This window comes from Triturus cristatus, chromosome 7, assembly GCF_964204655.1.
Source record: "Triturus cristatus chromosome 7, aTriCri1.1, whole genome shotgun sequence".
NCBI lineage: Eukaryota > Metazoa > Chordata > Amphibia > Caudata > Salamandridae > Triturus > Triturus cristatus.
This window is the reverse complement of record NC_140590.1, coordinates 398,481,306-398,505,714: the sequence shown is the minus strand read 5'-3', so window position 1 is coordinate 398,505,714 and position 24,409 is coordinate 398,481,306. Positions and strand designations below refer to the sequence as shown.

At 46.2% G+C, this 24,409-nt stretch overlaps 1 protein-coding gene across 3 annotated transcripts in view; it reads right to left on the bottom strand.

The window, feature by feature from the left end:
• LOC146809783 (uncharacterized) overlaps positions 1-24,409 on the bottom strand; it is a 728,115-nt gene that overhangs the window by 650,712 nt on the left and 52,994 nt on the right. For all 3 annotated transcript variants that reach the window (XM_085616628.1, XM_085616630.1, XM_085616629.1), the window contains exon 7: positions 2,242-2,456. In XM_085616628.1, the coding sequence (XP_085472754.1) occupies positions 2,242-2,456 (215 nt within the window). The remainder of the gene's footprint in view (positions 1-2,241; positions 2,457-24,409) is intronic.

Here is a 24,409-nt window from a genome sequence, read left to right as displayed (position 1 = left end):
GCTGGAGGCAGGTCAGGGATCACCGGTCAGGATTGCCAGGGAGACCTCCTCGTGGTGGTAGGCCACTCGAACTTGAGCCGTGGGCATCGGGTGCGGACCCGCAGATCCTTGCGGAGCTGGAGTCTGTTGATGAACAAATCCGGTGTTCACGGGAGACAAGAGTCTTTGGAATGGAAGGCAGGCAGGTCCTTCATGTTTCTCGAGGTTGCTGGCTGCAGGACACACCGGGATTTCGCTGGAGCCGGATCACGGTAGGGACAGGCCCGTAGGGTTGGGGCCAAGTCAGTGGGTGTCCTCCTCTTGTTAGCTTTGGCACAGCTGTTCAGTCCTTTCCTCCTTCTGGTTTCTTGTCTAAGGAAGCAAGATTCAGGGGTGCCCCTAAATACTAGATTTAGGGGCGTTAAAGGTATGCAAAATTGTGAGACCAATTGATCCCTTACCTGGAGGTACACCCCCTATTATGCCACCCTCCAGTGGGAGGGGGGCAGAAGCCTTTCCCTGGTTGGCTGGGTCCCCCATCTGCAAGATGGCGGGGACTGAGTTGTGCTTCACTTCGCCTTCCCCACCGGAGGGGTGGAGTTGACAGAGGTGGGCACACCTCTCTTCACTTGTTTTCCCCGCTGATTCTCCCACACAAAGTCAGGGTCAGAACCAGCGGGGACCAGTTGCTGAAAGCAGCAAGTGGCCTGGGGAAGCTCACAAAGGCGGCAAGCCTTCTAAGCTTCCCCTTCGTGGACCCTGCCCGTCCTGAGGGAGGAGGCTTGGAACCTCGTCCCAGGATGTGCATTGTTTCAGGCACCCGAGAGCAGCAGGCACTCGACCCAGGGGTCCAGAAACATGTCCTGTGTTGGCAGCTGAAAGCAGCCACTCAGCCTGGACACTCGTGGTAGGTCGTTTTTCAGGACACTAGTGGTAGGTCGTTTTTCAGGGGGCATCTCTAAGATACCCTCTGTGTGCATTTTTCATTAAATCCCACACTGGCATCAGTGTGGGTTTAATGCGCTGAGATGTTTGATACCAAACTGCTCAGTTTTCAGTGTAGCCAGTTTGGTGCTCTGGAGTTCGCAATGACAACCTCCCAGCATATACTCTTAATGGCAGCACTGTACTTACAATGTTTAAGAATGGACTTAGACACTGTAGGGGTACAAGGCTCATGCAACTATGCCCTCACCACTGGTATAGTGCACCCAGCTAGAGGGGTGACTGATCTAATCCAGGGCAGTGGGTTGTAGGCATGGCACACAGGGATGTGTGCCATGTCGACTCTTCACTTTGCTCTGCACCAACACACGCAGCCTGCAAGGGTAACACAATAAGTGCTGCAGTCCTTAGAGGACTTCCCTGGTCACAGTACCCTAGGTACCTGTGGTACCATTTACCAGGGATTGACCTGTCGTCAGTGTGTGCCAATTGGGTTTGGTCTTCAATGCAGTTTAGGGAAAGAACATAGGCCCTGGGTACCTGATCAAAGTACATCAGCAGTTCAGCAAAACGTGGGGGCAACCATGCAGAAAGAGGGCTCTTTCTCGCAGCCTGTTAGACAAAATTCCTGAAATTATGCCACAGGGCATTGTTATGCTGCATTCACACCAACATTTTAAAACAAGAGCAAGGGGACAATGAGAACATAAGCAGCTGCTCCCCGCCCCCTTTTTAAGCACAAAACGAGTCACTGCATCCATAATGGCCATGAGGATGCACTGAGTGCTAAAATATAGCACTGAATACAGGTTCTGCCGTTTGCCTAATTTTCACATGATTTGGCAGAGTTACACAAAAGCTAAGTGCACAAACTTCACACACACCTTATCAGAGCGGTGCCTGCAATCAGGAATTTAAGTCTGGTGCTTCCATAAGACATCAAGATAGGAAGAGGAGAACGGTGCTGTGAAACAACTGCAGGCAGAAATGAAGTGTATACTTCCTCTTAACATTAACATTGTCACTATTTATTTCAAAACAAAGCTTGCAATGCAGCATATCTTGACACAGTACATCAAGCATTTGTTTTCAGAAGTGACTGAAGCGGAGGACAGCAAAACTCTACTTTGGCAGACATCCCAAATAAAGCATTTGCCAAAGGACTTCCGTCTGTCAAGGCAGCTCACCATTTTTTTAAAATACATTTTTCTAATTATCCAACTAAAACACAAGAAAACTTTTTAATTGAGAGAATTTTGTTCCCTTCTCGTTGAAATTAATTGGAAAAGATTACTTGGGTAGTAAAAAGGTACAAACCTGCAGCAGGAGAGCTCCGCACTGCTGTACTTCAGAGATTGTGCCAACTCTGAATTATGTTGCATCTGGTTAAGGTCTTCTTCACTGAGGTCCTCAGACAGTCGAACAATGAACTTTTCCTCACAGCAGTTGTCGAGAAAGGAGCAGAAAACATCCCAGCTGTGGAACTCCCTCCCATTTAAACGTGTCTCAGATGTTACAGCATAAACATGACACTGAAAAATGTAAAAGATTTTTTTTATTACAATTTTTTTATTTTTATTTTATTACTAAAAGTACTTATAGAATGTGAACAAGCCAACTAGGGAACATATATGTACGTCAAATACTAGAAGTAATTTACACTGAGCAGCCGTTCAACATTAAATATAGTGCTAGGTTTACAGTATGAAGTGAGGGCAGGAGGAAAGTGGAGTCGACAGAAAAAATGAAAGTAATCAGTATTTACACAATAGTTATTCCCTTCGCATGTAGATTGAAAGAACAAGTAATTTACCTTCCGTAACCGTCTTTCTGGTGGCTAGTCAATCTAACCGCAAATTCCTAATTATGAATGCCGCCAGGCTCCACTCTGAATCCAGAGATTTTTCTCAGCATTGCTCCTGTGTGCGAGCAGGTGGCGTCGTGTGGCTCTGTGTCCAGTTCGTACCTCCCTGAAGTGGCACCGGAGCCATATACATGTACCGCATATGCATGCTGAAAGTCCGTTTCTTTCATGATTCTGTGCGCTTGGACACAAAGCTCACCAGCTGATTAGACGTGACGGGGTGCAGATCTCTGAATTGGGATCATTTCATAAAAGGTGAAAAGAGTGCATTGGACAAAAAGGGGTACGGAAAAGAAAAGTAAGAACCAAATTAAGGTCCCACTGTAGCATTGCAAAAGGTTTCGATGTAAACATATGGGCCTGGCCTTTAAGAAAACTCATTACAAGAGGTGATTTAATTAAGGACGGTTGGTGTGGTAAATTCAAATGGGCTGTCAAATAACCTTTAAAAGTGCCCACCGCACTTTAGTTGCTGCCGTACTAAATGGTAGCGGTGGTGTTCATGAGAACCTGGACCAGCCTCCCTTTGATTGACGGTAGGAAGGCCAACAAAGCCAAGTGAATGGCACACAACTCTGCATCAGTCACGACTGTCTGCTCTGGGTGATGGGTGTGGGGAAGCGGGTAGGGGTCTTCTACTGAACCAAGTAGGGGAACAGTCACCATTGCAGGTCTTTAGCAATCTCCTCCGAAACCTGGATGGAATTGGACAGATGCCTTAGGTGCTTAGCCCACTGAGACTTCAGATCCCACTAAAGAGCCTATATTTGCCATCTGGCATATTAGACCAGAAGGACGCAGGAGGCCAAGAAGTTTCAGAAGCACTCTTACTGAGACCCATGACAAAAGCTGAAACATCAGGACATACCTGAATTTTCTGGACTTGTTCAGCTGGAGGAAACTCAAAACTGCACCAATGAATGGGAGCTTCTGCAAAGGAGTCAAGTGTGAATCTGACAAGTTAACCAAGAACCCCAAAGATGTTAAGAGGTCTGCTATTGTCTGAATGTGGTCTACGACTGGATGTGGTGAGCACCCTTTCAACAGCCAGCTGTCGAGGAAGACTGGTATATCCTCAGTCTTCAAAATGTGTACTGCAAGCACCGCCATCACTTTCTTGAACACCTGAGGGGCACTGGTGAAGCGGAAGGGGAGCACGTAGAACTCAACATGTCTAGCCCAATCTCGAACCACAGGGTATTAATTTGGGACTGCAGGTAAGGAAATTGAAAATAGGTGCCCTGCAGGTGCAATGCTACCATCCAGTCTTAATGATCCAGAACATATAGACCTTGGGTCAATGTCCGCATCTTCAATTTGTTCTCTAAGGAAGAAATTGTGAGGGTGAAGATCGATAATTGGACAAAAGGCCTCTGCCCTTATTTGGCACCAGGAAATAAGTAACATCCTGTCCCTAGTTCCGATGCCAGCATCCCCTCTATGGCTCCTTTGTTCGAAATAGGCTTGGCCTTCTCCCACAAAATGCACAAACAGTCCTCCTACACCAACTCTGATGTGGGTAGAATATGCAGATCTGAGAGGAATGGTAGGGCAGATTGTTGCTGGACTATTTGAAATAACCATCTTCCCTCTGTTGCATCTGATGCCCTGCTACCTATGGAAGGCCCTCTTCCAATACAGTGACCATGTGCTACTGAGAGCAAGTTAAAGTGGCTTGCTGGCGGTTGATAGTGGGGCAGATGATCGAGCAGTACATTGCCACTGGGGGCCAGACCAATGTGTGGATCCCGGACCATGGCCTTGAAAGAGCTGGCGAAGGTGTGAGAAAGTGCCATCTTTCTTGCATGGTATGCCCCCACTTTTTGCTGAATTGCTGAATGTACTTTGACTGAGTGTGCCCTGGACTCCTGCCGATCGGGTGCCCAGTGCCGATGTTCCTTCCCTAAAACCTAAAACCCAAATTGGCAAACCCTGGCCACGTCAGCCCCTGGTAAATGGTACCCTAGGTACCCAGGGCCTTGTGACCAGGGAAGGCCTCTAAGGGCTGCAGCACTTATTGTACCACCCTTAGAGGCCCTGTACCCTAACACAAACACACTGCCCTTGCAGGCTGAGTGTCTGGGTACAAGACAAAACAGAGTCTCGACATGGCACACATCCCTGTGTGCCATGCCCACAACCTGCAAAGCCCTGGCATACATCAGCCACCCCTCTAGCTGGCTGCCCCCTATGCCAGTGGTGTGGGCACAGGAGCATGAGCCCTGTGCCCCTACAGTACCCAGGTCCATTCCTGAGCACTGTAAGTGCAGTGCTGCCATTTAAGAGTATATGGTGCTGGGAGCTTGTCAAACACAAACGCCACAGCACCATGATGGCAACACTGAAGACAGTGAAGTTTGGTATCAAACTTCTCAGCACATTAAACCCGCACTGATGCCAGTGTGGGATTTAATGTACAATGCACGACAGAGAGCATCTTAGAGATGCCCCCTGAACCTAACCTACAATCCACGTCTTGTCTGAGGGGCTGCCTAGGCTGCCACACAGCAGACATGTTGCTGGACCCCTGGGTAGGAGAGCCCCTGCTCTCCTGGGCCTGCAACAATGCACATCCTGGGCGAGGTGCTAGGTCTCCTCCCCCCGGATGGGCAAGGGCAGCTTCAAAGGCATGCCGCCTTTGTGAACTTCTCCTGGCCACTTGCTGTACTCAGCAACTGGCCCCTACCGGTTCTAAACCCCCACTCTGGTGGGAAGACTGGCCGGAAACTACAAGTAAGGACAGGGGATGTGCCAGCCCTGCCAATCCCACCCCTCAGGTGGGGGAGGCGAGGTGAAGCACATCTCCGGTCCCTCGCCATCTTGAAGATGGGGAGTCCTACCCAATCAGGACTAGGCCACTGCCCCCCTCCCACTGGAGAGTGGCAGGATAGGGGGTGTACCCACTCCAGGACAGGGACCCAGTGGTCCCTGTCCTTTACCTACCTGTCATGCCCCTAAATTTAGTATTTAGGGGCACCCTGAACCTTCCTTCCTTAGATTTCAGATTCCGAAACAGCAAACAAGATCAAGAAGAAAGAAGACCTGCCGTGCAGCTGCTAAGAAGAGGAAGACACCAACTGCTTTGGCCCCAGCCCAACCGGCCTGTCGACCCTCGGACCTGCTCCAGCTAAATCCCGGCACCTCCTGTGGCCAGCAACCTCACAAACCTGCTAAGTGAATTTCCTTTCATAGGATAACATTGGTAATTTGATCAGAAGAGGTTTTTAACCCGTTCCGTGCTCATGACGGAACCACTCCGTCATGAGCCACGGGCGCCGTGTGCTCATGACCGAGTGGTTCCGTCATGCTGCGGCCGTTGGCGGCCGCTCCGCCCACGCGGCGCTAATTCCCCGCCTGTGCAGGCGATTAGCGCCGTGGGCGGAGTCATGACGGAACCACTCCGTCATGAGCACAGCTCGCCCGTGACTCATGACGGAGTGGTTCCGTCATGAGCACGGCGCTGCCGCTGTGCCCCCAAACCCCCCCCCAGCGCCGCGGCGGAATTCCTGCCGCAGCGAAGGGGTTAAGTGTCAACTTTTAAAATACAAAATATTGCTTAAAAATCACAACAGTAACTAAAATGTTTCCAAGAACTGTCCCACGACTAAATCTAGGATCCAGTCCTGGAGTTAGAAAAGTAATCCTGAAAGTAATCAATTGCATACAACTTAAAATTCCCATTGAGCTCAATCTATTATTGTGTTTGAAATTGTGTTGCCTATTGCAACCAACTGTAACTATTGCATTCCAAGCCAATTGTCTTTTGCAAAGTATTTAACTAAAGCATCTCCTTCTGAGAAAGTATATTTTGATACCTCTTGTTGGTTCTAAAATAAAACAACCATTTATTTTTATATATAAACCATTGGCCTAGAGTTCAGTTATTGAGTGTGTGAGACCATTTGCTGACTGAGTGTGTACAACAAATGCTTTACACTGTCCTCTGATATTGTCTTACTGCTCGACCAAGCTACCACTTTAGAGAGTACGGTTATATCCAACTTTAGCCTTTGCCAAACCTCTGGGGACTGTGGACTTTATACACACTGCTCCTATTTAGGAACAGTATATATAGAGCCACTTTCCTACATTTATATACAAAGGAATATGCTGTAAATTTATTTTTTGCATATGGTGCTTATGTGGGAAACAGCCAATTCTTGAGTAGTTTTCTGAAGATAAGGTGGTTGTCGGTGGATCATATGTTGGGGGTAAAGAGTTCCATAGTTTGGCTGCTTGAACAGAGAAGGATGTGCCACCCATGGTTTTTTCTTGTATCTTGGGATTTTGAGGCGAGATCCCCCTTTAGAGCGTAGGTTCCTTTGTTGAATGTGTTTGGTGATTTTATTCCTGATGAAGAGCGGTCCCATTCCATGTATTGCTTTGTGGGTGATACAAAGTAGCTTGAACGTGGATCTTCTGGCAACCGGTAACCAATGCAGGGCTTTCAAGGCAGGTGAGATGTGGTCTTGCGGTTTGATATGCAAGAGTAGTCTGGCATCCGAGTTCTAAATCCGTTGTAGTCTTTTCATGGTTGTTAAAGGTGATCCGTGGTAGGGGCTATTGGTGTAATAGAGTTTGGACAGAACAAGGGAGACGGTGGCTTGGACCTTGTGTGGAAATCCCAAATGAGGGAAAATGTGTCCAGCGTTTTATAGTGAAAGCTTGATCTTGCTAGTTTGTCCACTTGGGCATTCATCGACAACTTGGAGTCCATGGTCATTCCGAGGTTTCTTACTTTCTTCGATACTTTAGGTGGTGATCCCAGTTCATCAGGCCAGGCGGCAAGCGGGTTGTAATGTTACCAATCGCCACACGTGAGTATTTCCTTTTTTGAAGCATTCAATTTGAGATGACTCCAAGTCATCCACTGATCCACGGCTCTGAGAACTGAAAATTGGGGATTTTCCAATGTCTTTGTGGCATTCCAGTTGAAGGAGTATTTGCGTGTCATCTGCATTGTTATAGCAAGTGAGGTGAAACTGATTGATCAGTACCGGTAATGACTTCATGTAGATGTTGAAAAGCATGGGCGAGATGATATAACCTTGAGGGACCCCTGTTTTTGTGGAGTATGGTTTGGACGAGAAAGGTGGGGGATGGATGACATTAGTTCTGTTTTGAAGGTAGGGCGCGATCCAGTCTAGAGCAGTTCCCTCTATGCCGGCTTCCTAGAGTCTTTGTTTCAGAGTGTCATGGTCGACCGTGTCAACGGCAACTGAGAGGTCCAAGAGGAGTAGCGCAGCAACCCCGCTGCAGTCAACTGTATTCTTCAGGTCATCCCAGATGGCAAGGAGGGCAGATTCAGTGCCTCTTCCCGGACGGAATCCTGTTTTGAAGTCTGAGACTATGTCATTCTTTTCAATGAATTGTGACATCTGGGTGAACGCTGCTCTTTCAATCAGTTTGCCCAGGAAAGGTCCATTTGTAATGGGTCTGTGGTTGTCAGGGTTCAGCGGGTTCAAGTTTGTTTTCTTCAGTAAAGGGCGTATTTGTGATTTTTTTATTTCTTCTGGAAATATTCCAGAAGTTAAGGAATCATTGATGATTCTTCTTACTGGAGTGGCAGCAGAGGTTGTTAAAAGAATTGTCTTGAAAGTTTGTGGTGGACAAGGGTCAGAAGGGCTGCCGGCAGGCCTGGTTGCTTTGACCAGGTCCATAAATTCATCATGCGAGATGTGTTAGAAAAAACGGAGAGGCTGGGTTAGAGTAATCTTGGATTGTTGTTTTGAACAGGGGTTAGTGCTGGTGCTTTGTTTCTGTTTTAAGTACGAGTCCAATGTGTCTGCTTTGTCTGTGTGAGGAATTGCCAGTTTGTCTGTGAAAATCTTGAGTGACAGGATGAGTGCCTTCTAGGCAATTTGGTTTGCGAAATTCATTGAGTAATATATATTATCTACTGGCGGTCGCCAGTAGATAGTTATAGTTACAACCTAGTTTCCATAGGAAATCTCAAAATTCTATTTTGAATAACTTTGGCGCCGGTTGACGAATCCTCGCGAAATTTTCAAAACTAATGGGGCGCTCCGCTCAGCTCCTACCCTGAAAGTCTCGGGGTGATTCGTCAAGCGGGGGCAGAGAAAAAAGGGGGGTCCCAAAACGCGTTTTCCCCATGCATTTTTCCATAGGACCTTTAGACACAGCTACAGCCCGAACGGCTGAACAGAATTACTTGAAATTTGGCAGAGAGGTAGCCATAAGGTCAAGGAAGTGCCTTTTGCAGGTCTGGTGTAAATCTGTTCAGTATTTCCTGAGAAAACAGCATTTAAAAGCATATCAATACCTATACGCGCGCACCGTGCGCGCACGGTGCGCGCACCCTGCCATGCGCGAGCGCAATTCTGATTGATTGTTAGATGTTGGTAAACATTCGAATCGGTCGAAACCAGGAAGTGTTGGCCGCCATTTTGTCTCTCGCAGTCTGAGGGGGTGAAAAAAAAAAAGGTGGAGAACGTGAAAAGGGGGCAAAGTGGACAGTTCCTGACCCCCTAGCCTTGGTCAGGGGGTCACAGAAGGACCCCCAAGGGAGAAAAAAACAAATTTTTTTTTTTCTTTTAAATCGAGAGGTGCGCGAACCCTGCGCGCACGGCACGCACTGCGAACCGTGGGTGCTCGGAGCACGAAGCGCACCGAGCGCCCACAGCGCGCGCACCTCGCGATTTTTACTCTGCTGATGACGTCAGATATTACATCACTGATGACATATGTGTCTTTATGAAAAATAAATATTTGTAATATATGTATAGCTAAAGATTAATGGAAAAAGACATGGGTGAATAAGTGTCTAAATACAGTGATGTAATATCTGACGTCATCAGCAGAGGATTGCGGTCGCGTGAGTTATAGTTGCCTGCAGTAACTATAACGGGGGAATTTCATTGGTTTTTTACGAGAGAAATGTCCAGCTAACTATAACGTGTGAAACCTATGGTTTTTTAAGTGAATATATATATATATATATATATATATATATATATATATATATATATATATATATATATATATATATATATATATATATATATATATATATATATATCATTAATTTTTTGTTTATTTGCACATTTAGCATTTTGAATTCTGTCTGAATAGTACCTTCTTAGCTTTTTTGATAGCTGACTTGTATAATCTGTTTTTTTGTAGGTGAAGTTTGTCTTGTTTGGCTAGAGCCAGGTACGTTGCAGTTTTCTAATTTGTTGTTTTATGTCTTTTATTCCTATGTTTCTCCAAGGCGCTTTTTTTTCTTTTGTGCTGTTGTGTGGTTTTGAGTGGTATCAGGATGTCAAAAGCTTCCTGTAGCCACTCGTATAGATTTTGAACAGAAGTTATTGTTTCCAGATTTGTACTTGATGTTAGTTGTGTTTCTAAGTGTTCCAAAATGAGTTTGTTCCACGACTGATAGGTGGATGGATGTATGGTAGTTTTAGGTGAGTCCCTTAGTGGTGTTTTATGTTGGAAAGCAAGCAAGTGGTGGTCTGACCATGTGACTGGAGTTCTAGTTTGAAAGGTAACTAGTTCAGTATTACCAAAAATGACATCTAGGATATGTCCTGCGATGTGTGTGGGTTTGTGGACAATCTGATGCAGGTTCAGTGCGTCTAGGCCAGTGATTGTTTTTGGATGGGTCATATTGGGTTTGTCAAACCAAATGTTGAGGTCACCCAGAATGCATAAGTTGTAGTGTATTGTTATCAGGTTTGAAACTGTGTCTAGAAGTGCGTCTGGGAATGTTGCCTTGCTAGGTGGAGGTCTGTAAAGGAGCAGAAATTTACAGGATGAAGACGGTGTAATATTGCATCTTGTTAGAAGAGCCTCACAATTCTTTATGGAGATGTCGTCAACTTTAGTGATATGTAATGCTTGCCTGAACACAACAGCTAGACCACCTCCTTTTTTGCCTATACGATTTTGGGTGATCGTTTGATAGCCTAGAGGAATGGCTTTGTGCAGGACTGGGGCCATATCATCTCCCAATCATGATTCAGTCATGAATAGTATGTCTGGTTGTGCATCGGTGAGAAGATCGTAGATGCAATGTTTGTCTTTAGATTAAATTATGGAATTGTAACTTGCATGTAACTAACTGTTTGTAGTTTGAGTTGTTGATCACATGATGCACACAATCCCGTTATCTAGTGTTGGGTTTGGCATATTACACGTGGTCTAATTCTAAAATGTTACCTTTGATTTTATGAATGACTTGTGAACTTAAGCCAAAACACCAAAGCATCAGCGCGCAAGCACTACCTTTGGGTATTGTTTTTTTTTCACCCATCAGAAGAGGTATGTTAACGTGTGTGCTAAGTGTGAAATGCTTAGTAACGCCAACTATCAACTTATGTACTTTCCATCCAGGGGATGGTGGGCAATGATGCAAGAAAGAACCCTCTTTTTGCATAGTTGCCTCCACTTATTTCTAAACTGCTGATATACTTTGACTCAGTTGGCCCTGGGCTCCTGCCAAACAGGTACCCAGGGCCTATGTTCTTTCCCTGAACTGTATTGAAGACAAAACCCAAGTAGCACTCTTTGGCCACAGGGCTGTCCCTTGTAAATGGTACCACAGGTACCAAGGGCACTGTGGCCTTGAAAGGCCCCTAAGGGCTGCAGCACGTATTGTGCCACCTTTTGAGGCCCTGTACCTACATACCTACACACAGTGACACATACATACGCACACCCACCCCTTTGCAGGGTCCATCTTTTGGTGCAGAACATAGTAAAGAGTCGACATTGCACACATCCCTATACCGAGTTGTTCCCAGTACACTCCGAGGTAAACATGGTACTTCTTTCAACAAGATAGAGTAATTAAACGCCATTGCACCACAATACAGCGTTTTTTCCACATGACATTGTAATTCTTTGTACATAGGCGATTGCAAGGATCCGAAGTAAACCTCAGCATTGCTACGCATTTTTTCCTTCTGATTGCATTTGGAGAAGCTTGAATCCATTCATTTCGAAATGCTTAATTCGACAGTTTTCACGTAAGGGTTCTCCTATATGTATTTTTCATTGGGCTTCAGGTGGTCTTCATGTTTCACTGGTATTATGACCATTAACAGTGACGTGTAGTGGTCAATTTTTGGCATACGTTATGTTGTAGGGGTTTATTTTAGGAATCCATTACGTTGCTTTATATTTGGCTTCAAGCTAACACACCCACGCATAGGTTTATCTCTCCACCTTAACTTCACTTTCGGTGTATGTGTAGGACAAGTACAGGCACGATCAGACCTCTCTGGATTGTCAGACGATGTTATCATAATATTTTTTTGCAATAGAAATGAAAATGCAAGAAGATATTTGTTTAAATCATTACATGTTGCAAAACATATCCAATTTTTTCTTTTATATACAGGCCCCTGAAGAAGGGATTGCTGTAAATCCCGAAATGCATTGGGCTATTTTCAACATCTACTGTTATGATGCATAACATTATGGAACTTTGTATCATCATTGTTTAATGTGTATTTACAAGGAATTTACAATCATTGTTTATTTACAATGTTTATTTAGCATATTATTGACAAAGACTTTTTTTGTATTCTGTGGGTTTGGAGGCTCATGAATTAAATGAGCTGAAACCAATATAATAATTGTTTACATTCATGGTGTACTTTATTTATTAACAACAAGCACAGGTTCAGTGGAGTACATACAGAGGTACTTTCTAGCAGTGCAATCGGTATACAGTTGCTCCGGCACCTGTTACTTTCACACATCCCTGTGTGCCATGCCTACAACCCACAGCCCTGGCATAGGTCGGCCACCCCTCTAGCTGGGTGTACTATACCAGTGGTGAGGGTACAGGTGCAGGAGCCCTGTACCCCTACAGTGTCTAAGCCAATTCTTAGCCACTGTAAGTGCAGTAATGCCAAGAGTATATGGTGCTGGGAGTTTGTCATAACTCAACAGTCCCAGAATGGCTTTACTGAAAACTGGGAAGTTTGGTATCAAACTAATCAGCACATTAAACCCACACTGATGCCAGTGTGAGATTTAATGAAAAATGCACACAGAGGGCATCTTAGAGATGGCCCCTGAAAAACGACCTAACACTAGTGTCCAGGCTGAGTGGCTGCTCACCAGCTGCCACCACCAGACATGTTTCTGGACCCCTAGGTCGAAAGCCTGCTGTTCTAGGGGGGTTTCAAACAATGCACATCCCAGGACGAGGTGCCAAGCCACCTCCCCCTGGATGGGCAGGGTCCACCAAGGGAAAGCTTCAAAGGCTTGCCACCTTTGTGAGCTTCCCCAGGCCTTTTGCTGCTTCCAGCAACTGGCCCCCACCAGTTCTGACTCCCACTTTGGGCGGAAGAACTAGCGGGACAACCAAGCGAGGTGTGTCCACCTTTGCCAACCCCACCCCTCAGGTGGGGGACGAGAGGTGAAGCACAACTCTCAGACCCCTTCATCTTGCAGATTGGGGGACCCAGCCAACCAGAGTGAGTCATATGCCCCACTCCCACTAGAGGGTGGCATAATAGGGGGTGTACCCACCCCAAGGAAGGAACCCATTGGTCACAACTTTTACTTACCTGTAACCCCCTAAATTTAGTACTTGAGGGCAACCCTGAACCTTGCCTCCTCAGGCAAACTACCACGAAGAAAAGAAGAAGGACCGAACAGCCGTGCTGGAGCTAAGAACCTTGGCCCCAGCCCTACCAGCCGGTCCCAACCTCGAACCTGCAGAATCGAAACTTCGTTGAGTCCTGTAGCCAGCAACATCAAGAACCCCGAGGACCTGCCCTGCCTTCCACAGAAAAGACTGTCTCCCGTGAATACCGGAGAGTCTCTGGCACTGGCCAAATCCGCGAGTCTGCACCACCCCTCGCCCGCCGGCCATGGCCCGAGTTAGAGTGGTCCAACACCACGAGGAGGTCTCCCTGGCGATCCAGGAACTGAGATCTGGTGATCTCTGACCTGCCTCTTATCTCCCAGCGAAGCCTGAAAGCCTTTTTCTGAAGGATCCCCACCCGACCGGAGCTGGTAAGGAAAACCAAACACCTAAAGACACTTCTGCACCCTAAGTACCACGGCCTTGGGTGGCCCAAATAACAGTGTCCCAGCATTCCCAAGCATCCCAAGTTACCTCTCCAAACGGTGGTCACCTCCAGAAGTTTTTCATCCCGACCCTGCAGTCTTTGTTGAAACCAGAGAATCCCCATTGAAATAAACAGGGCACCCGACCCCCAAACAAGCATCCTGCACCCAGCCGCCGCTGCAGGTGCACTTTGTGTGCTAAACAGGATCCCCCCTTTGCCCTGAGCCTAACACCAGGAGCTTTGCTCCCACAACCCAGTGGCCTGCTCGCAAGCAGCTAACAACCGGAGGCCCTCTATCCCCCATTGGATAACATTGGGCCTCAGCACTCTGCACCCGGCTGCCCTAGTGCAGCTAAGGGTGTTTTGAGAGTGCATCCTTGACCCGGGGGGGGGGGGGGGGGGGGGGGGACCCTTGTTCTAACCCCAGAAACTCAACCCCAAATACCAAGTACTTACCTGGTAACCAATAACTTCATTTCTCTCCATAGGAATATATTGACTGTTTCCCTGAAAAAGTGTGGGGTTGATTTGTATGGAAACCTGAACAAGCATTAGCATAGCCAATGGGTCTCGCCTTTGGAACCTTATAAGTAAAAAAACAAAACTGAAGTATAAGACTTCACGTTTACATTTACTTCGTATTTAGGATGCAGTAAATGTAAAGGTCCCACAGGCGAGACCTATTGGCTATGCCAATATTTTTGTAGTTTTTTTTAGGGTTCCATGCAAACCTAGTTAATTTTCTTTGTGAGAAAAGGGAGGTAAACTGATCAATGTGGAAAGAAACCTCTAAAAGAGGTACAGACAGTGTGCAGTGCAACTGAAGTGATTAAAGGCTGCAAGTGAAGCGAGATGGAAATAGAGTTGAAAGATGTATACTTTTTCTTTCTAGTATGCCAAGTGATGTGTAGGTTGTATTTTTTTCCTGTGGAGGGGTGTGCATTTTGTCGGTAGTAGAGGCGTGTATTTTGTATAAGGTCTAATGAAATAGCTTATTTTCTTTCTAGTAGTGTAAGAGCTGTTTATTTTGTCTCTGCATGGGGGAGGTAGGTCTATCTGATATGAGTTATATTTTGTCTAAGCTGTGGGCAGATTTGTGCATTTGGCTTCTGTGCATGGTGTCATGTGTATTCCGTCTCTGCATGGAGTGAGAGATGTGCATTTCGTGTGGGGTTGGGGGTTGTTTCTAGCCTGTGGTGTGTGTTCTTTGCAAAGAAAGGGAGGCGGGCGCGTAATTGTCCATAGGCTCTTTACTATGCATGGACAGTCTCGCAGCTTGTGACCTTTGGCATCTGGCAGTAACCTTTGGCCCTTTGCTATGGAGCAGGGATTTATGTATTCTTAGGCCATAACTTCAGAGGCTCAGAGTCTGTTTAAAATCTTCGCTTAGGGCAGGTTTCAGTCATTGTTCCCCAGTAAGGTGAGAGGTTACATTGGGGCAGACGTCTCCAGCGTTCCCAGTACACGTACGTCTGTCAGTCTGCACTAGCACTTTTTTTTACCCCATGACATCTGTCGTGCATCTAGGTTCCTTGTGGAAAAGCGCCTCTGAGCATTATTAATGACACTGGTTTCATAATTTCTGCCCAAGATCTTTGGGCACCACAGTTGGCAAACCTTGTGACCCCAATCTGTTTCTCTTTTCCCCATCCCATGTTCTACCGCCTGCCCATGTGGCTGCGAGCAAGGACAGGAATCCGAATCTATATTAAGGGCCAATAGCAGAGACAGATATGTGCCGTAAAAGTAGCATCTCGAAGACTCAAAACAGCGACTGTCAGACCAGCGACACTGGTGTAACGAAAGTTGAGGGGGGCCCCCTAAAAGGTACATGCAGGGGCCCCTTCTCCGGATTGAATCCGGAGCTCTCAGACCAGACTTCTGTGCTGAGGGGGCCCCCTAAAGCTCGGGGGCCCCCCCGCACTGCGGGAGATGCGGGGGCCTGTGTTACGCCACTGACCAGCGACCCTGATAAAGGATCGGGAGAACGTATGGAGTGCCCTTGAGATGGGTACAACTCATTCCACTTACTGAGGGTGGAACCAGATGCGAATAGGAGTCATGCTGCATAAACATGTTTTTCCTGCAGTGCCCAGCAGATGGCGAAAATATATTTTTTTAAAAATAATCTGAAACGTATTCTTTTCAAACGCAAATGTTATTGTTTTCTTTGGAAATCGGTGTTTCGCCGATGGAAACACTGGCGTTTTTTGGCACTAAGTGACCCAACCCCACCATGGCGTCTTCACAATATTGAATTAAATCACGTACACCCCTACACAGCGCATGCTTATGGCATGACTTAACAAGGAATGCAGAGTCCCACGAGTGGTGCTTGAGCGAGCACTAGGCCATATGTTTTGAATTATCGCGCCAGTGTCTGGGCACGATAATTCATAACATATGGCGCCTGTGCGGGTAACCGCAAGCAATAGCCCACACACGCACGAGAGTGTGGTCAGCTTTTTGAAGCCCCCTTACAATAAGTCTCGCAGAGCAGCGCATGCGCGCTGCTCAGGCGAGACCTAAAAACTACAACTGTGCAAAACTAATTTTACTTACCTTTTCTCTAGGAAATGTCCCAGTGTGATATCTAGGCACAGACAGGGTCAGACTGATTTGCATATGGCCATGTCTGAACTGGGGTGGCAGAGTGGGCTAAAGAACGGTGATGGATTAAACCCAGATCAGTTGACTGAGTGCTTGCAATGTTCAACACTCCATCCATCATTTCCTTTGGTTTTTGCCATATCTAGGCATATCACACAGAAAAGTAACTAAAAAAGTAATCCGAACAGTAATTTAGATATTTTGACTTGCGTGTATTTAAATCAAACTACATTTAACCTGCATTCAATTGTAAACACTGCATAAGATTTTGCAAAGCATTTATTTCACTTATCTGTGCCAGGCTTGAATTGGTTCTAGAAATAAAATAAATTAATATTTTTATACAAACAAAATTGGTCTGAGTTCAGTCTTTGAGTGTGTGACATCATTTGCTGATTGAGTGGGTACAACAAAAGCGTAACACTACCCTCTGATAAAGACTTACTGCTCGCCCACACTACCTCTGCCTACCTTAGGGGTTCCACTGGACTCTGTGCACACTACACCTCTATTTGGTATAGTATTCACAGAGCTAGCTTTCTACAAATGATCCCTCTAATAATTTTTTCTATGCGCAGCAACAGTCTGCACATGTGCACACTTTTCTTCAACTGTGTGTGAAACTGTGAGCAGTGTAAGTCACTATTCTAATGAGTGTAGTGACCGTCTAAATCGGATGGGTATTGGCAGAGGATGGAGCTCGATGACGGGAGGCTGCTGGGAGAAATATAAATTATGCTAGCGTAATCTGCATAATTGAAGGAATTTCATGTTACGCTTCTTTTGCATAATTCCCAAACGTATTCTATTATGTGTACTTGCATGCCATTTCTGGTTAAAACTGTGAGTGTGCAAATTGCAGCAAAAATGTATTCTGAATGCATAGGAACAGACCGTAAGTTGATGTTTGTGGTGCTTTTGATTAAATGCATCCTCACGCCAAAAATTGCCAAATTTGCAATGTGTTTAATTTTGCCTACATTTTAATTAATACGTGAAAGCAGCCCGCTTTTCCTAATAAAAAAAAGCGAGAAAAAAGTGGTCCCTGGAAAGTGGGGTCCCCCGAGCCAGGCCCTGAGGCCCAGTGGCCCACCCCCATGGACATGCGCAGCTACAGGGTCTGGGATTGGATTTTACATATCATAATTAAATATTACTTTCCGTTAAAAGAAAAAAACCTATAAGTTCACTGAAAACAGCAAAGGTTAAAAGAACGTTATAGTTGCCTGTGGAAAAAAAATCCCTTTTTGTTAAAAAAATAAATAAATAAGGCCGATTTCAGTTGTGCTTTTTGAATTGGTTTGAAAGATGATCTCATTAGCTAAGTGTGCACTACATTCAGATTCCAGGTGGGCATGGGCGTGCTCCTTGGGGACGATATCTTTTTTGCATCCTCTTGAAACCATTGTATTCACTTATTTAACAAGCATGTCAGGTATCTTGTGACAGTGGCATCCTGTGGTCAGCCACTGTTGCCTCCTCCTTTGCTGTGCCAATTTATAAATCTCCTCCACTTTTTGCTGTAACATTTTTTAATTGTTGGTCGCCTAGCTTTCTTTAGGATTTCTATGGCTGTCCTTGGTAAGTTCTGGTGGCCTAACTATGCCTTCAGTGGGAAGTGTTCTTGTGTGCACTTGTGGCTCACCTGCATTATCACTGGGATGGGGGGGAAAGCATAAGCAAATCTTCCCTGACCACTTTATTGACAGGGCATTGCCCAGTGAGATTGGATGGAAGAACCTGGATGCAACATTGTGGCATTTCACATTTTTGTTAATGGCAAATAGGTCCATTTGTGGTGTTACTCATCAATGGAAGATTTGCATCAGTACTTCTTGCTTTAGTTCCTACTTGAGTGTGGTGTTTGCTTGTCTACTTAGTCCTTTCACTTCTCTCAAGTTCTCCAGGTAAATGTATTGCTACCAACGATATCCTGTTCTCTATCACCCATCTCCATCTCACCTGGGTCGATGTTGATAGTGGGTGAGACCGTATCCCTCCCGGTTTGTTCATGTCTAACATTGTTGTTGCGCTGTCCGGCCGAAATAGAATTATCCTTCCCGCTAGATGTTTCTGAAATGTGTTCAGTGCTAGGAAGATGGTCTTTAGCTCCAGCACATTTATGTGTTGTGCAATTTCTTCGGTGTTCCATTAGCCCCTGATGTTTAGTTTGTTCATGTGAGCACCCCATCCTGAGTGGGATGAGTCTGCTGTAATGGTCACCGAGCGAGTTGGTGGTTTGAATGATTTCCCCCACTGCAACGTTTTGTAGGTTCCACCATCACATTTTCTTCACAACCTTGTCTGTCACAACCACTAGATCATCCCAAACCCTGGCAGTCTGACCATTGTTGTTGAAGACATTTTTGTATTGGTCACATGTACTATTGCGTGCAGTATCGGGGGAATACAGGAGGCCCTCATGACTATTATTTTCCCTACCACCCTCACTGCAAGATGTTGCCCCTTGTGGTAGAGTTGACTCTGCTCTACAATTGCCTTAACCGTCTTGTCCACGGATACCGCAGTTGTAGTCTGCAAGTCTGGGATAGTTACCAGAAATGTTTTTCTCCTTTCCAGATTTCGTGATAGTGATGTAGAATCCAGTTTGTGTAGTGTCTGCATGACCCTGTTGATGCTGTGTTTGTACTGGGTGAATGTACTTACTTTTAGTAGCCAGTCATCCAGGTATGGACAGATGTGCATTCCCCTTCATCCGAGAAGTGGTGCTACCATGGATAGACATTGAACACCCATGGAGCGGATTTTATTTCAAAGGGTAGAAATGGTAGTGTCTATTGCCCACTACATACCTAAGAAATTGTTTGTATTGCTTGCTCATTGGTATGTGGACGCGTGCTGATGGGTAAAGGATACACTAAAGGGGCCAGAGAGTGGAGACTGGTAGGCTGTGGAGCAGAGAACTCTCACTGTCTAGATGCAAGAGCATAAGGGCTTGAATAGCAGTTCTGAAGGTAATTTCTGGGAGGAACAGAATCACTTTCTTTAGTAGAGACAACTGGTACCACGCCATATTAGGTTTTTCTGGTGAGCATTGTACAGGGTAAATCCAAGAGCCTTGGCACTGTGTATAAGATTTTGGGAGGGGTGGGGGGGAGGGGATTGGCAAATCCATCCAGGTCTAGGTCGTTGAGCCAGATTAGTACTAGTTACTATTTGTTGAACAGCAGGAATTCGGTTTTGGTGAAGTTAAGCTTAAGGACGACGCTGGGCATTCAGGTCTAAGTGGGGTGCAAGAGGTGTTTGAGGCATTGGATGTCTGGAGCAGAGAAGACCGTAACCCACAGTTGTGTGTCATGAGAGTATTTGAGACTTTTGGTGATGTTATCAATCAGTAGAGTCCCAATGGAGACCTATATAGATGTTAAAGATAATGGAGACAAGACAGCACCCTGGGGTGCAAGTGATTGTGATCTTCGTGACCTGGATGTGCCAATCTGAATGAACTGGAAACAGTGGCCCTCACCCTGCTCGCCTATCCGCTGCCTCACTGGCTCCCATAACACCCTCATCAGAAGAATCCACGAGAATAGCATATTAGGATCTGCTCAAAAATTGATTTATTAGTTCCTCATGGGCAGAACCCAAAGGGATGGATATGCGGAGTCCCACAGGGATCGTTACTCAGCCCCACCCTTTTCAACATATACATGAAACCGCTTTCCAACATCATTTATCACAAGACAACACGGTCATCTTCTACGCCGATGACACCCAGCTCATCCTCTTCCTGAGAGACAAGATAACCACCACTAGAACCAAATTCACCACCAGCATGACCACGGTAGCAGACTGGATGCAAACCAACTGTCTGCAGCTCAACCCTGACGAGGCGGAAGTACTGCTCTTTGGCAACAAGATCGCCCCATAAGACACCACCTGGTGGCCGTCGGAGATAGAACCAACACCCACAGACCACACAGGAAATCAAGGGATCATCCTAGTCGACAAGCTCAACATGATGGCAATGCGGTGTGCACCTACTGCTTCCACTTCCTATGCATGCTACAAAACATCTTCAAATGGTTGCCTCAGAACACCACGCGGACCATCAAGCGAGCATTCATCAACAGCAGGCTGGACAATGGCAACACTCTACACCGGAATATCCAGACAACTCCAACACAGACTCCAGACCATCCAGGAATACTGCTGCAAGGCTCATAATCGACCTCACAAGCTGCACCTACACAACACCGTACCTCAAGAAGCTTCACTGGCTCCCCATTCACAAGCACAGCCAATTCAAACCTCTCACACACATATACAAAGCCCTACACAACACAGGTTCAGAATACCTGAACAGCTGCATACACTTTCACCAACCCACCAGACATCTACACTCTGCCTCACTCTCACATTCCCCACATCATCAAAATCAAAACTGGAGATCGCTCATTCTCCTACATAGCACCAAAGACATGGAACGACCTTCCGCAACACATCAGAGATTCCTCCTCACTCCTTGTGTAGTGCAAGAAGCTGAAACCCTGGCTCTTCATATAAGCAGCTTGCAGACCACACACCTACACACCTGCCCAAGCACCTGAATACCCTCTCGGGTAATTAGTGACATATACAAATAAATATAACATAACACTCAGTCATAGTTAGTTCTCCCACAGTGACTGAGCGTTCAGTACTATTACAAACTACTGAAAGTGAACACAGCTGCAACCAACACCTTTGTTTGATTTCTGCATCATACAGCAAGTCATTGAGATCAGTTGGTTTGCCTCTTGTATCCTACACTGAAAGCAATATAAAATGTTTGTGCAACATCCGTTAAAATATCTGTTTGGTTCGATATACATGGTAGGATTTACATGTTTCATAACGGATCATGAGACAGCCTCTATAATTCAGGAATTGGTAACCTGGGACCCCATTTACTCCTGCAGCATCACTGTATTTAACGAAACAAAGAAATTGGGCTACATCATTTTTAATTGTTTGCTAGACTCTCTCCATTGTGGCCCCCAGTTTTCCACTCCTATGCATACTGGAAGAACTACCACCCACGGCCTAACGGTATTGATCCATCAACTGCACAATCCACTTACAAGCCACACTGGCGTTTAAGACACATGAGATCTCGACCAGCAGTGCTCTCCTTACAGGTAAACTGGAAGTCTGAAACACCCGATATGAGCATTTTCACTTGGGACACCTCAAAATCACATAAGAAACCCCTCAGACAGATTAGCTAACCTAGATTCATTAGCTGATACAGGGTTTCTGGCCTTTGTGCCTGGTGTCAGCGTGTTTTGACTAATTCACTGGTATCCTGCTAAACAGGACCCCGGTGACAGTGCCCTCTCCTCTTAATCCATCGATTCCTGCAGACTCCTGCGTGCTGAGGGCTAGCCCTGACCTACCCCAGCTGGGTTAGTCCCACAGATCTTGCTGGTCTGCAACACAGCACATTCTCCTGCAAAAGGTATTTTGTGTTTGCCAAGGCTTGTTGGTGGTCCTGCCAGCCACAGACCTTCCTGCATTCGTCAACCAGAATTGGGCTACTTGTAGACAGCTTCTGTGCTCCTGCATTGTCGCCTGGGCTCCACAGCTGCTGCTACAACCTCACAGTGCTACAGCAAGATCCTCCAACCAGGACTGGTACTGTGCTTCTGTGCCTTCTGGTCACCTGAGTGGTTAGGACTCTGTCCCCTCTGCTGTTAGGTTCTGCATGCCTGGATTCTATGTCCTTGTTCCAGTGTACCTGGCCTACAAGATGCTGTTGCTGCTGAACATCCACAAACCCCCATTGGGGTCTACTGGCGGTTCCGACACCACTTAATCTCTATGAACCTGGGCTCCCTAGGCTAGGTATCCTGGTTCCTTAGGTATCCACGGGTGAGGTGGGTCTCCAAACTTCTTTGATCCAAGTGGTTCCTTTCGGGGTCCTTTTGGAAGGGTCCTAGAACGCTAAAATTCCAATCGACGTACCCTGTGTCATCATATTGAGGTTTGACCCGGTGCAAGCACACTGCACCCGGGCGCCTTAGGGTTCCCTGGGTACTTACCTTGGGTGGTTCCGCGTTTCACATGGGGTCTTTCATCCTTGGGTACTAGTCCCGTTTTGGTACTTACTTTCCATCCCACTATTTCCGGTTGGGCCCTATGCTTTTTTCTATGCTACTTACCTCTTTCTAAAGTACTTCTGAGTGCGATTGAGATCTGCAGGTATGGGATATACCAAGTTAGTGTCTTCAGTGCAGTAATAAAGACAAAGCATTTCACCTGGTGTGGTTCCTTCGTGTGAAAGGCTTACTGACTGACTAAAGTGGTAAATGCAATTGCTTTACACCCTCCTGGATAAACCTTAGATGCTCTCCACAGCTACCTATTGAGAGCTCTGCTTTTCAGGGACACTATATACTGAGTAAGCCTCCTAAATTTGTGGTGCAGCGTTTGGGATAAAGACTTTCATTTGATTTACCACTGTGATAAGTAACGTTTCCATAGGAGACCACTACTACCTTTGGTTATTAACCAATACTTGTTAGGTAAGACTTTTTTGAAATTTTAAGTTAGGTGTCAAGGGTCTAGCATAGCCCTTTCTCCTACCTGGTTATGAAGTTTAGATTGCTAGAGTAGGGTACACTATACTACACTAGCACCATGTCCACTGCTGGGGAATCTAGTCAGACTCAGGAGTCTAGGTACAGTGCCCTTAGGTTCCAGGAACGTAGGACTCTGTGCAAAGCTAGAGGACTAAAAACAGGTAGTAGCCCCACTAGGTATTTTTCTGTTAGAATTACTCCAAGATGACATCCAAAACCATGGAAGGTCACTGGAGGAGGAAGGCCTTGGTGAGGGGGGATGACCTTGATGAGCAGGAGATATGCAGCACCACTAGCTCTGTCAATGGACATGCCCTTGAGGAATATAACAAGGTTCCCCTGGAGGACCTTATACCTGTAAAGCGAAGTACTGATGGTATTGGAGGGAGTCATATCAGTAGGCCCATTTTCATTCGCCCTTGGTTGGTTCACAGGGTTCATAGGTGGTGGTGGTGGTCTTAGTCTTCCTTTTCCTTATCCTCCCTTTCCTCAGCATCAGTTGCTGGGTCAAGTCACTAATTTAGACTGAGGCCATCCTAGATAGAGGGTAGAATCTGCTCAAGCTTGAGAAGGCGAAACTCCAGCTGAAGAGGGAGCAGCTGGGCCTTGTAAGGGAAGTACTGAAAGTGAATAAGAAGAGGAAGAATTTGAGGTTAGACCCCAATGGTGGCAGCAATAAAGAGACTAGTCAGGGTGTAACACTGATTCTAGGAATCTTTCCAGGAGAATACCCCTTTTTAGGTCTCGCCTGACCCAGCGCATGCGCTGGTCTGGCGAGACTTATTGAGAGGGCTCCAAAAAGTGCTACCAGGCCAGCCTAGAGCTACAGTGCATGTGCGCGGGTGCGCGCACCGCGCTTTACCGCGATTACTTTCACGGCCGCATGGCCGCTTTGATGTTTGATTGCGATAGCGATCACTTTCACTTTCGCGGCCGCACGGCCGCTTGGCATAGCCAATAGGTCTTGCTTTTGGGGCCTTAGAAGTATTTAGTTATGCAACTGTTGCATGGCTAAACACTTATAAGGTCCCAAATGCGAGACCTATTGGCTATGCCAATGCTTGTTAAAACTGGGGATGATACTCACAAGTGGATCACTCCTATGGAGAGGGCCTGTAAAGTCCTGTATGTCCCCCTGAAGCAATGGGCAGATATCATGTGGCTCTCTTTTGCAGGCAAAGGTAGAGAAACTCCTGGCAGTAAAAGACGAGGATGTAAACAACTATTAGGTTTTGAAAGAGACACTTGTTGAGGGGTTAGGACTTACTTGTGAAGAATACAGAAGTTAAGGGATACCCAGAAAGCCTCATTACAAGATTAGGTTGATTTCATAGACTGCGGTTAAGGCTCTGGAAGGCTGGTTGCAGGGTAATTAT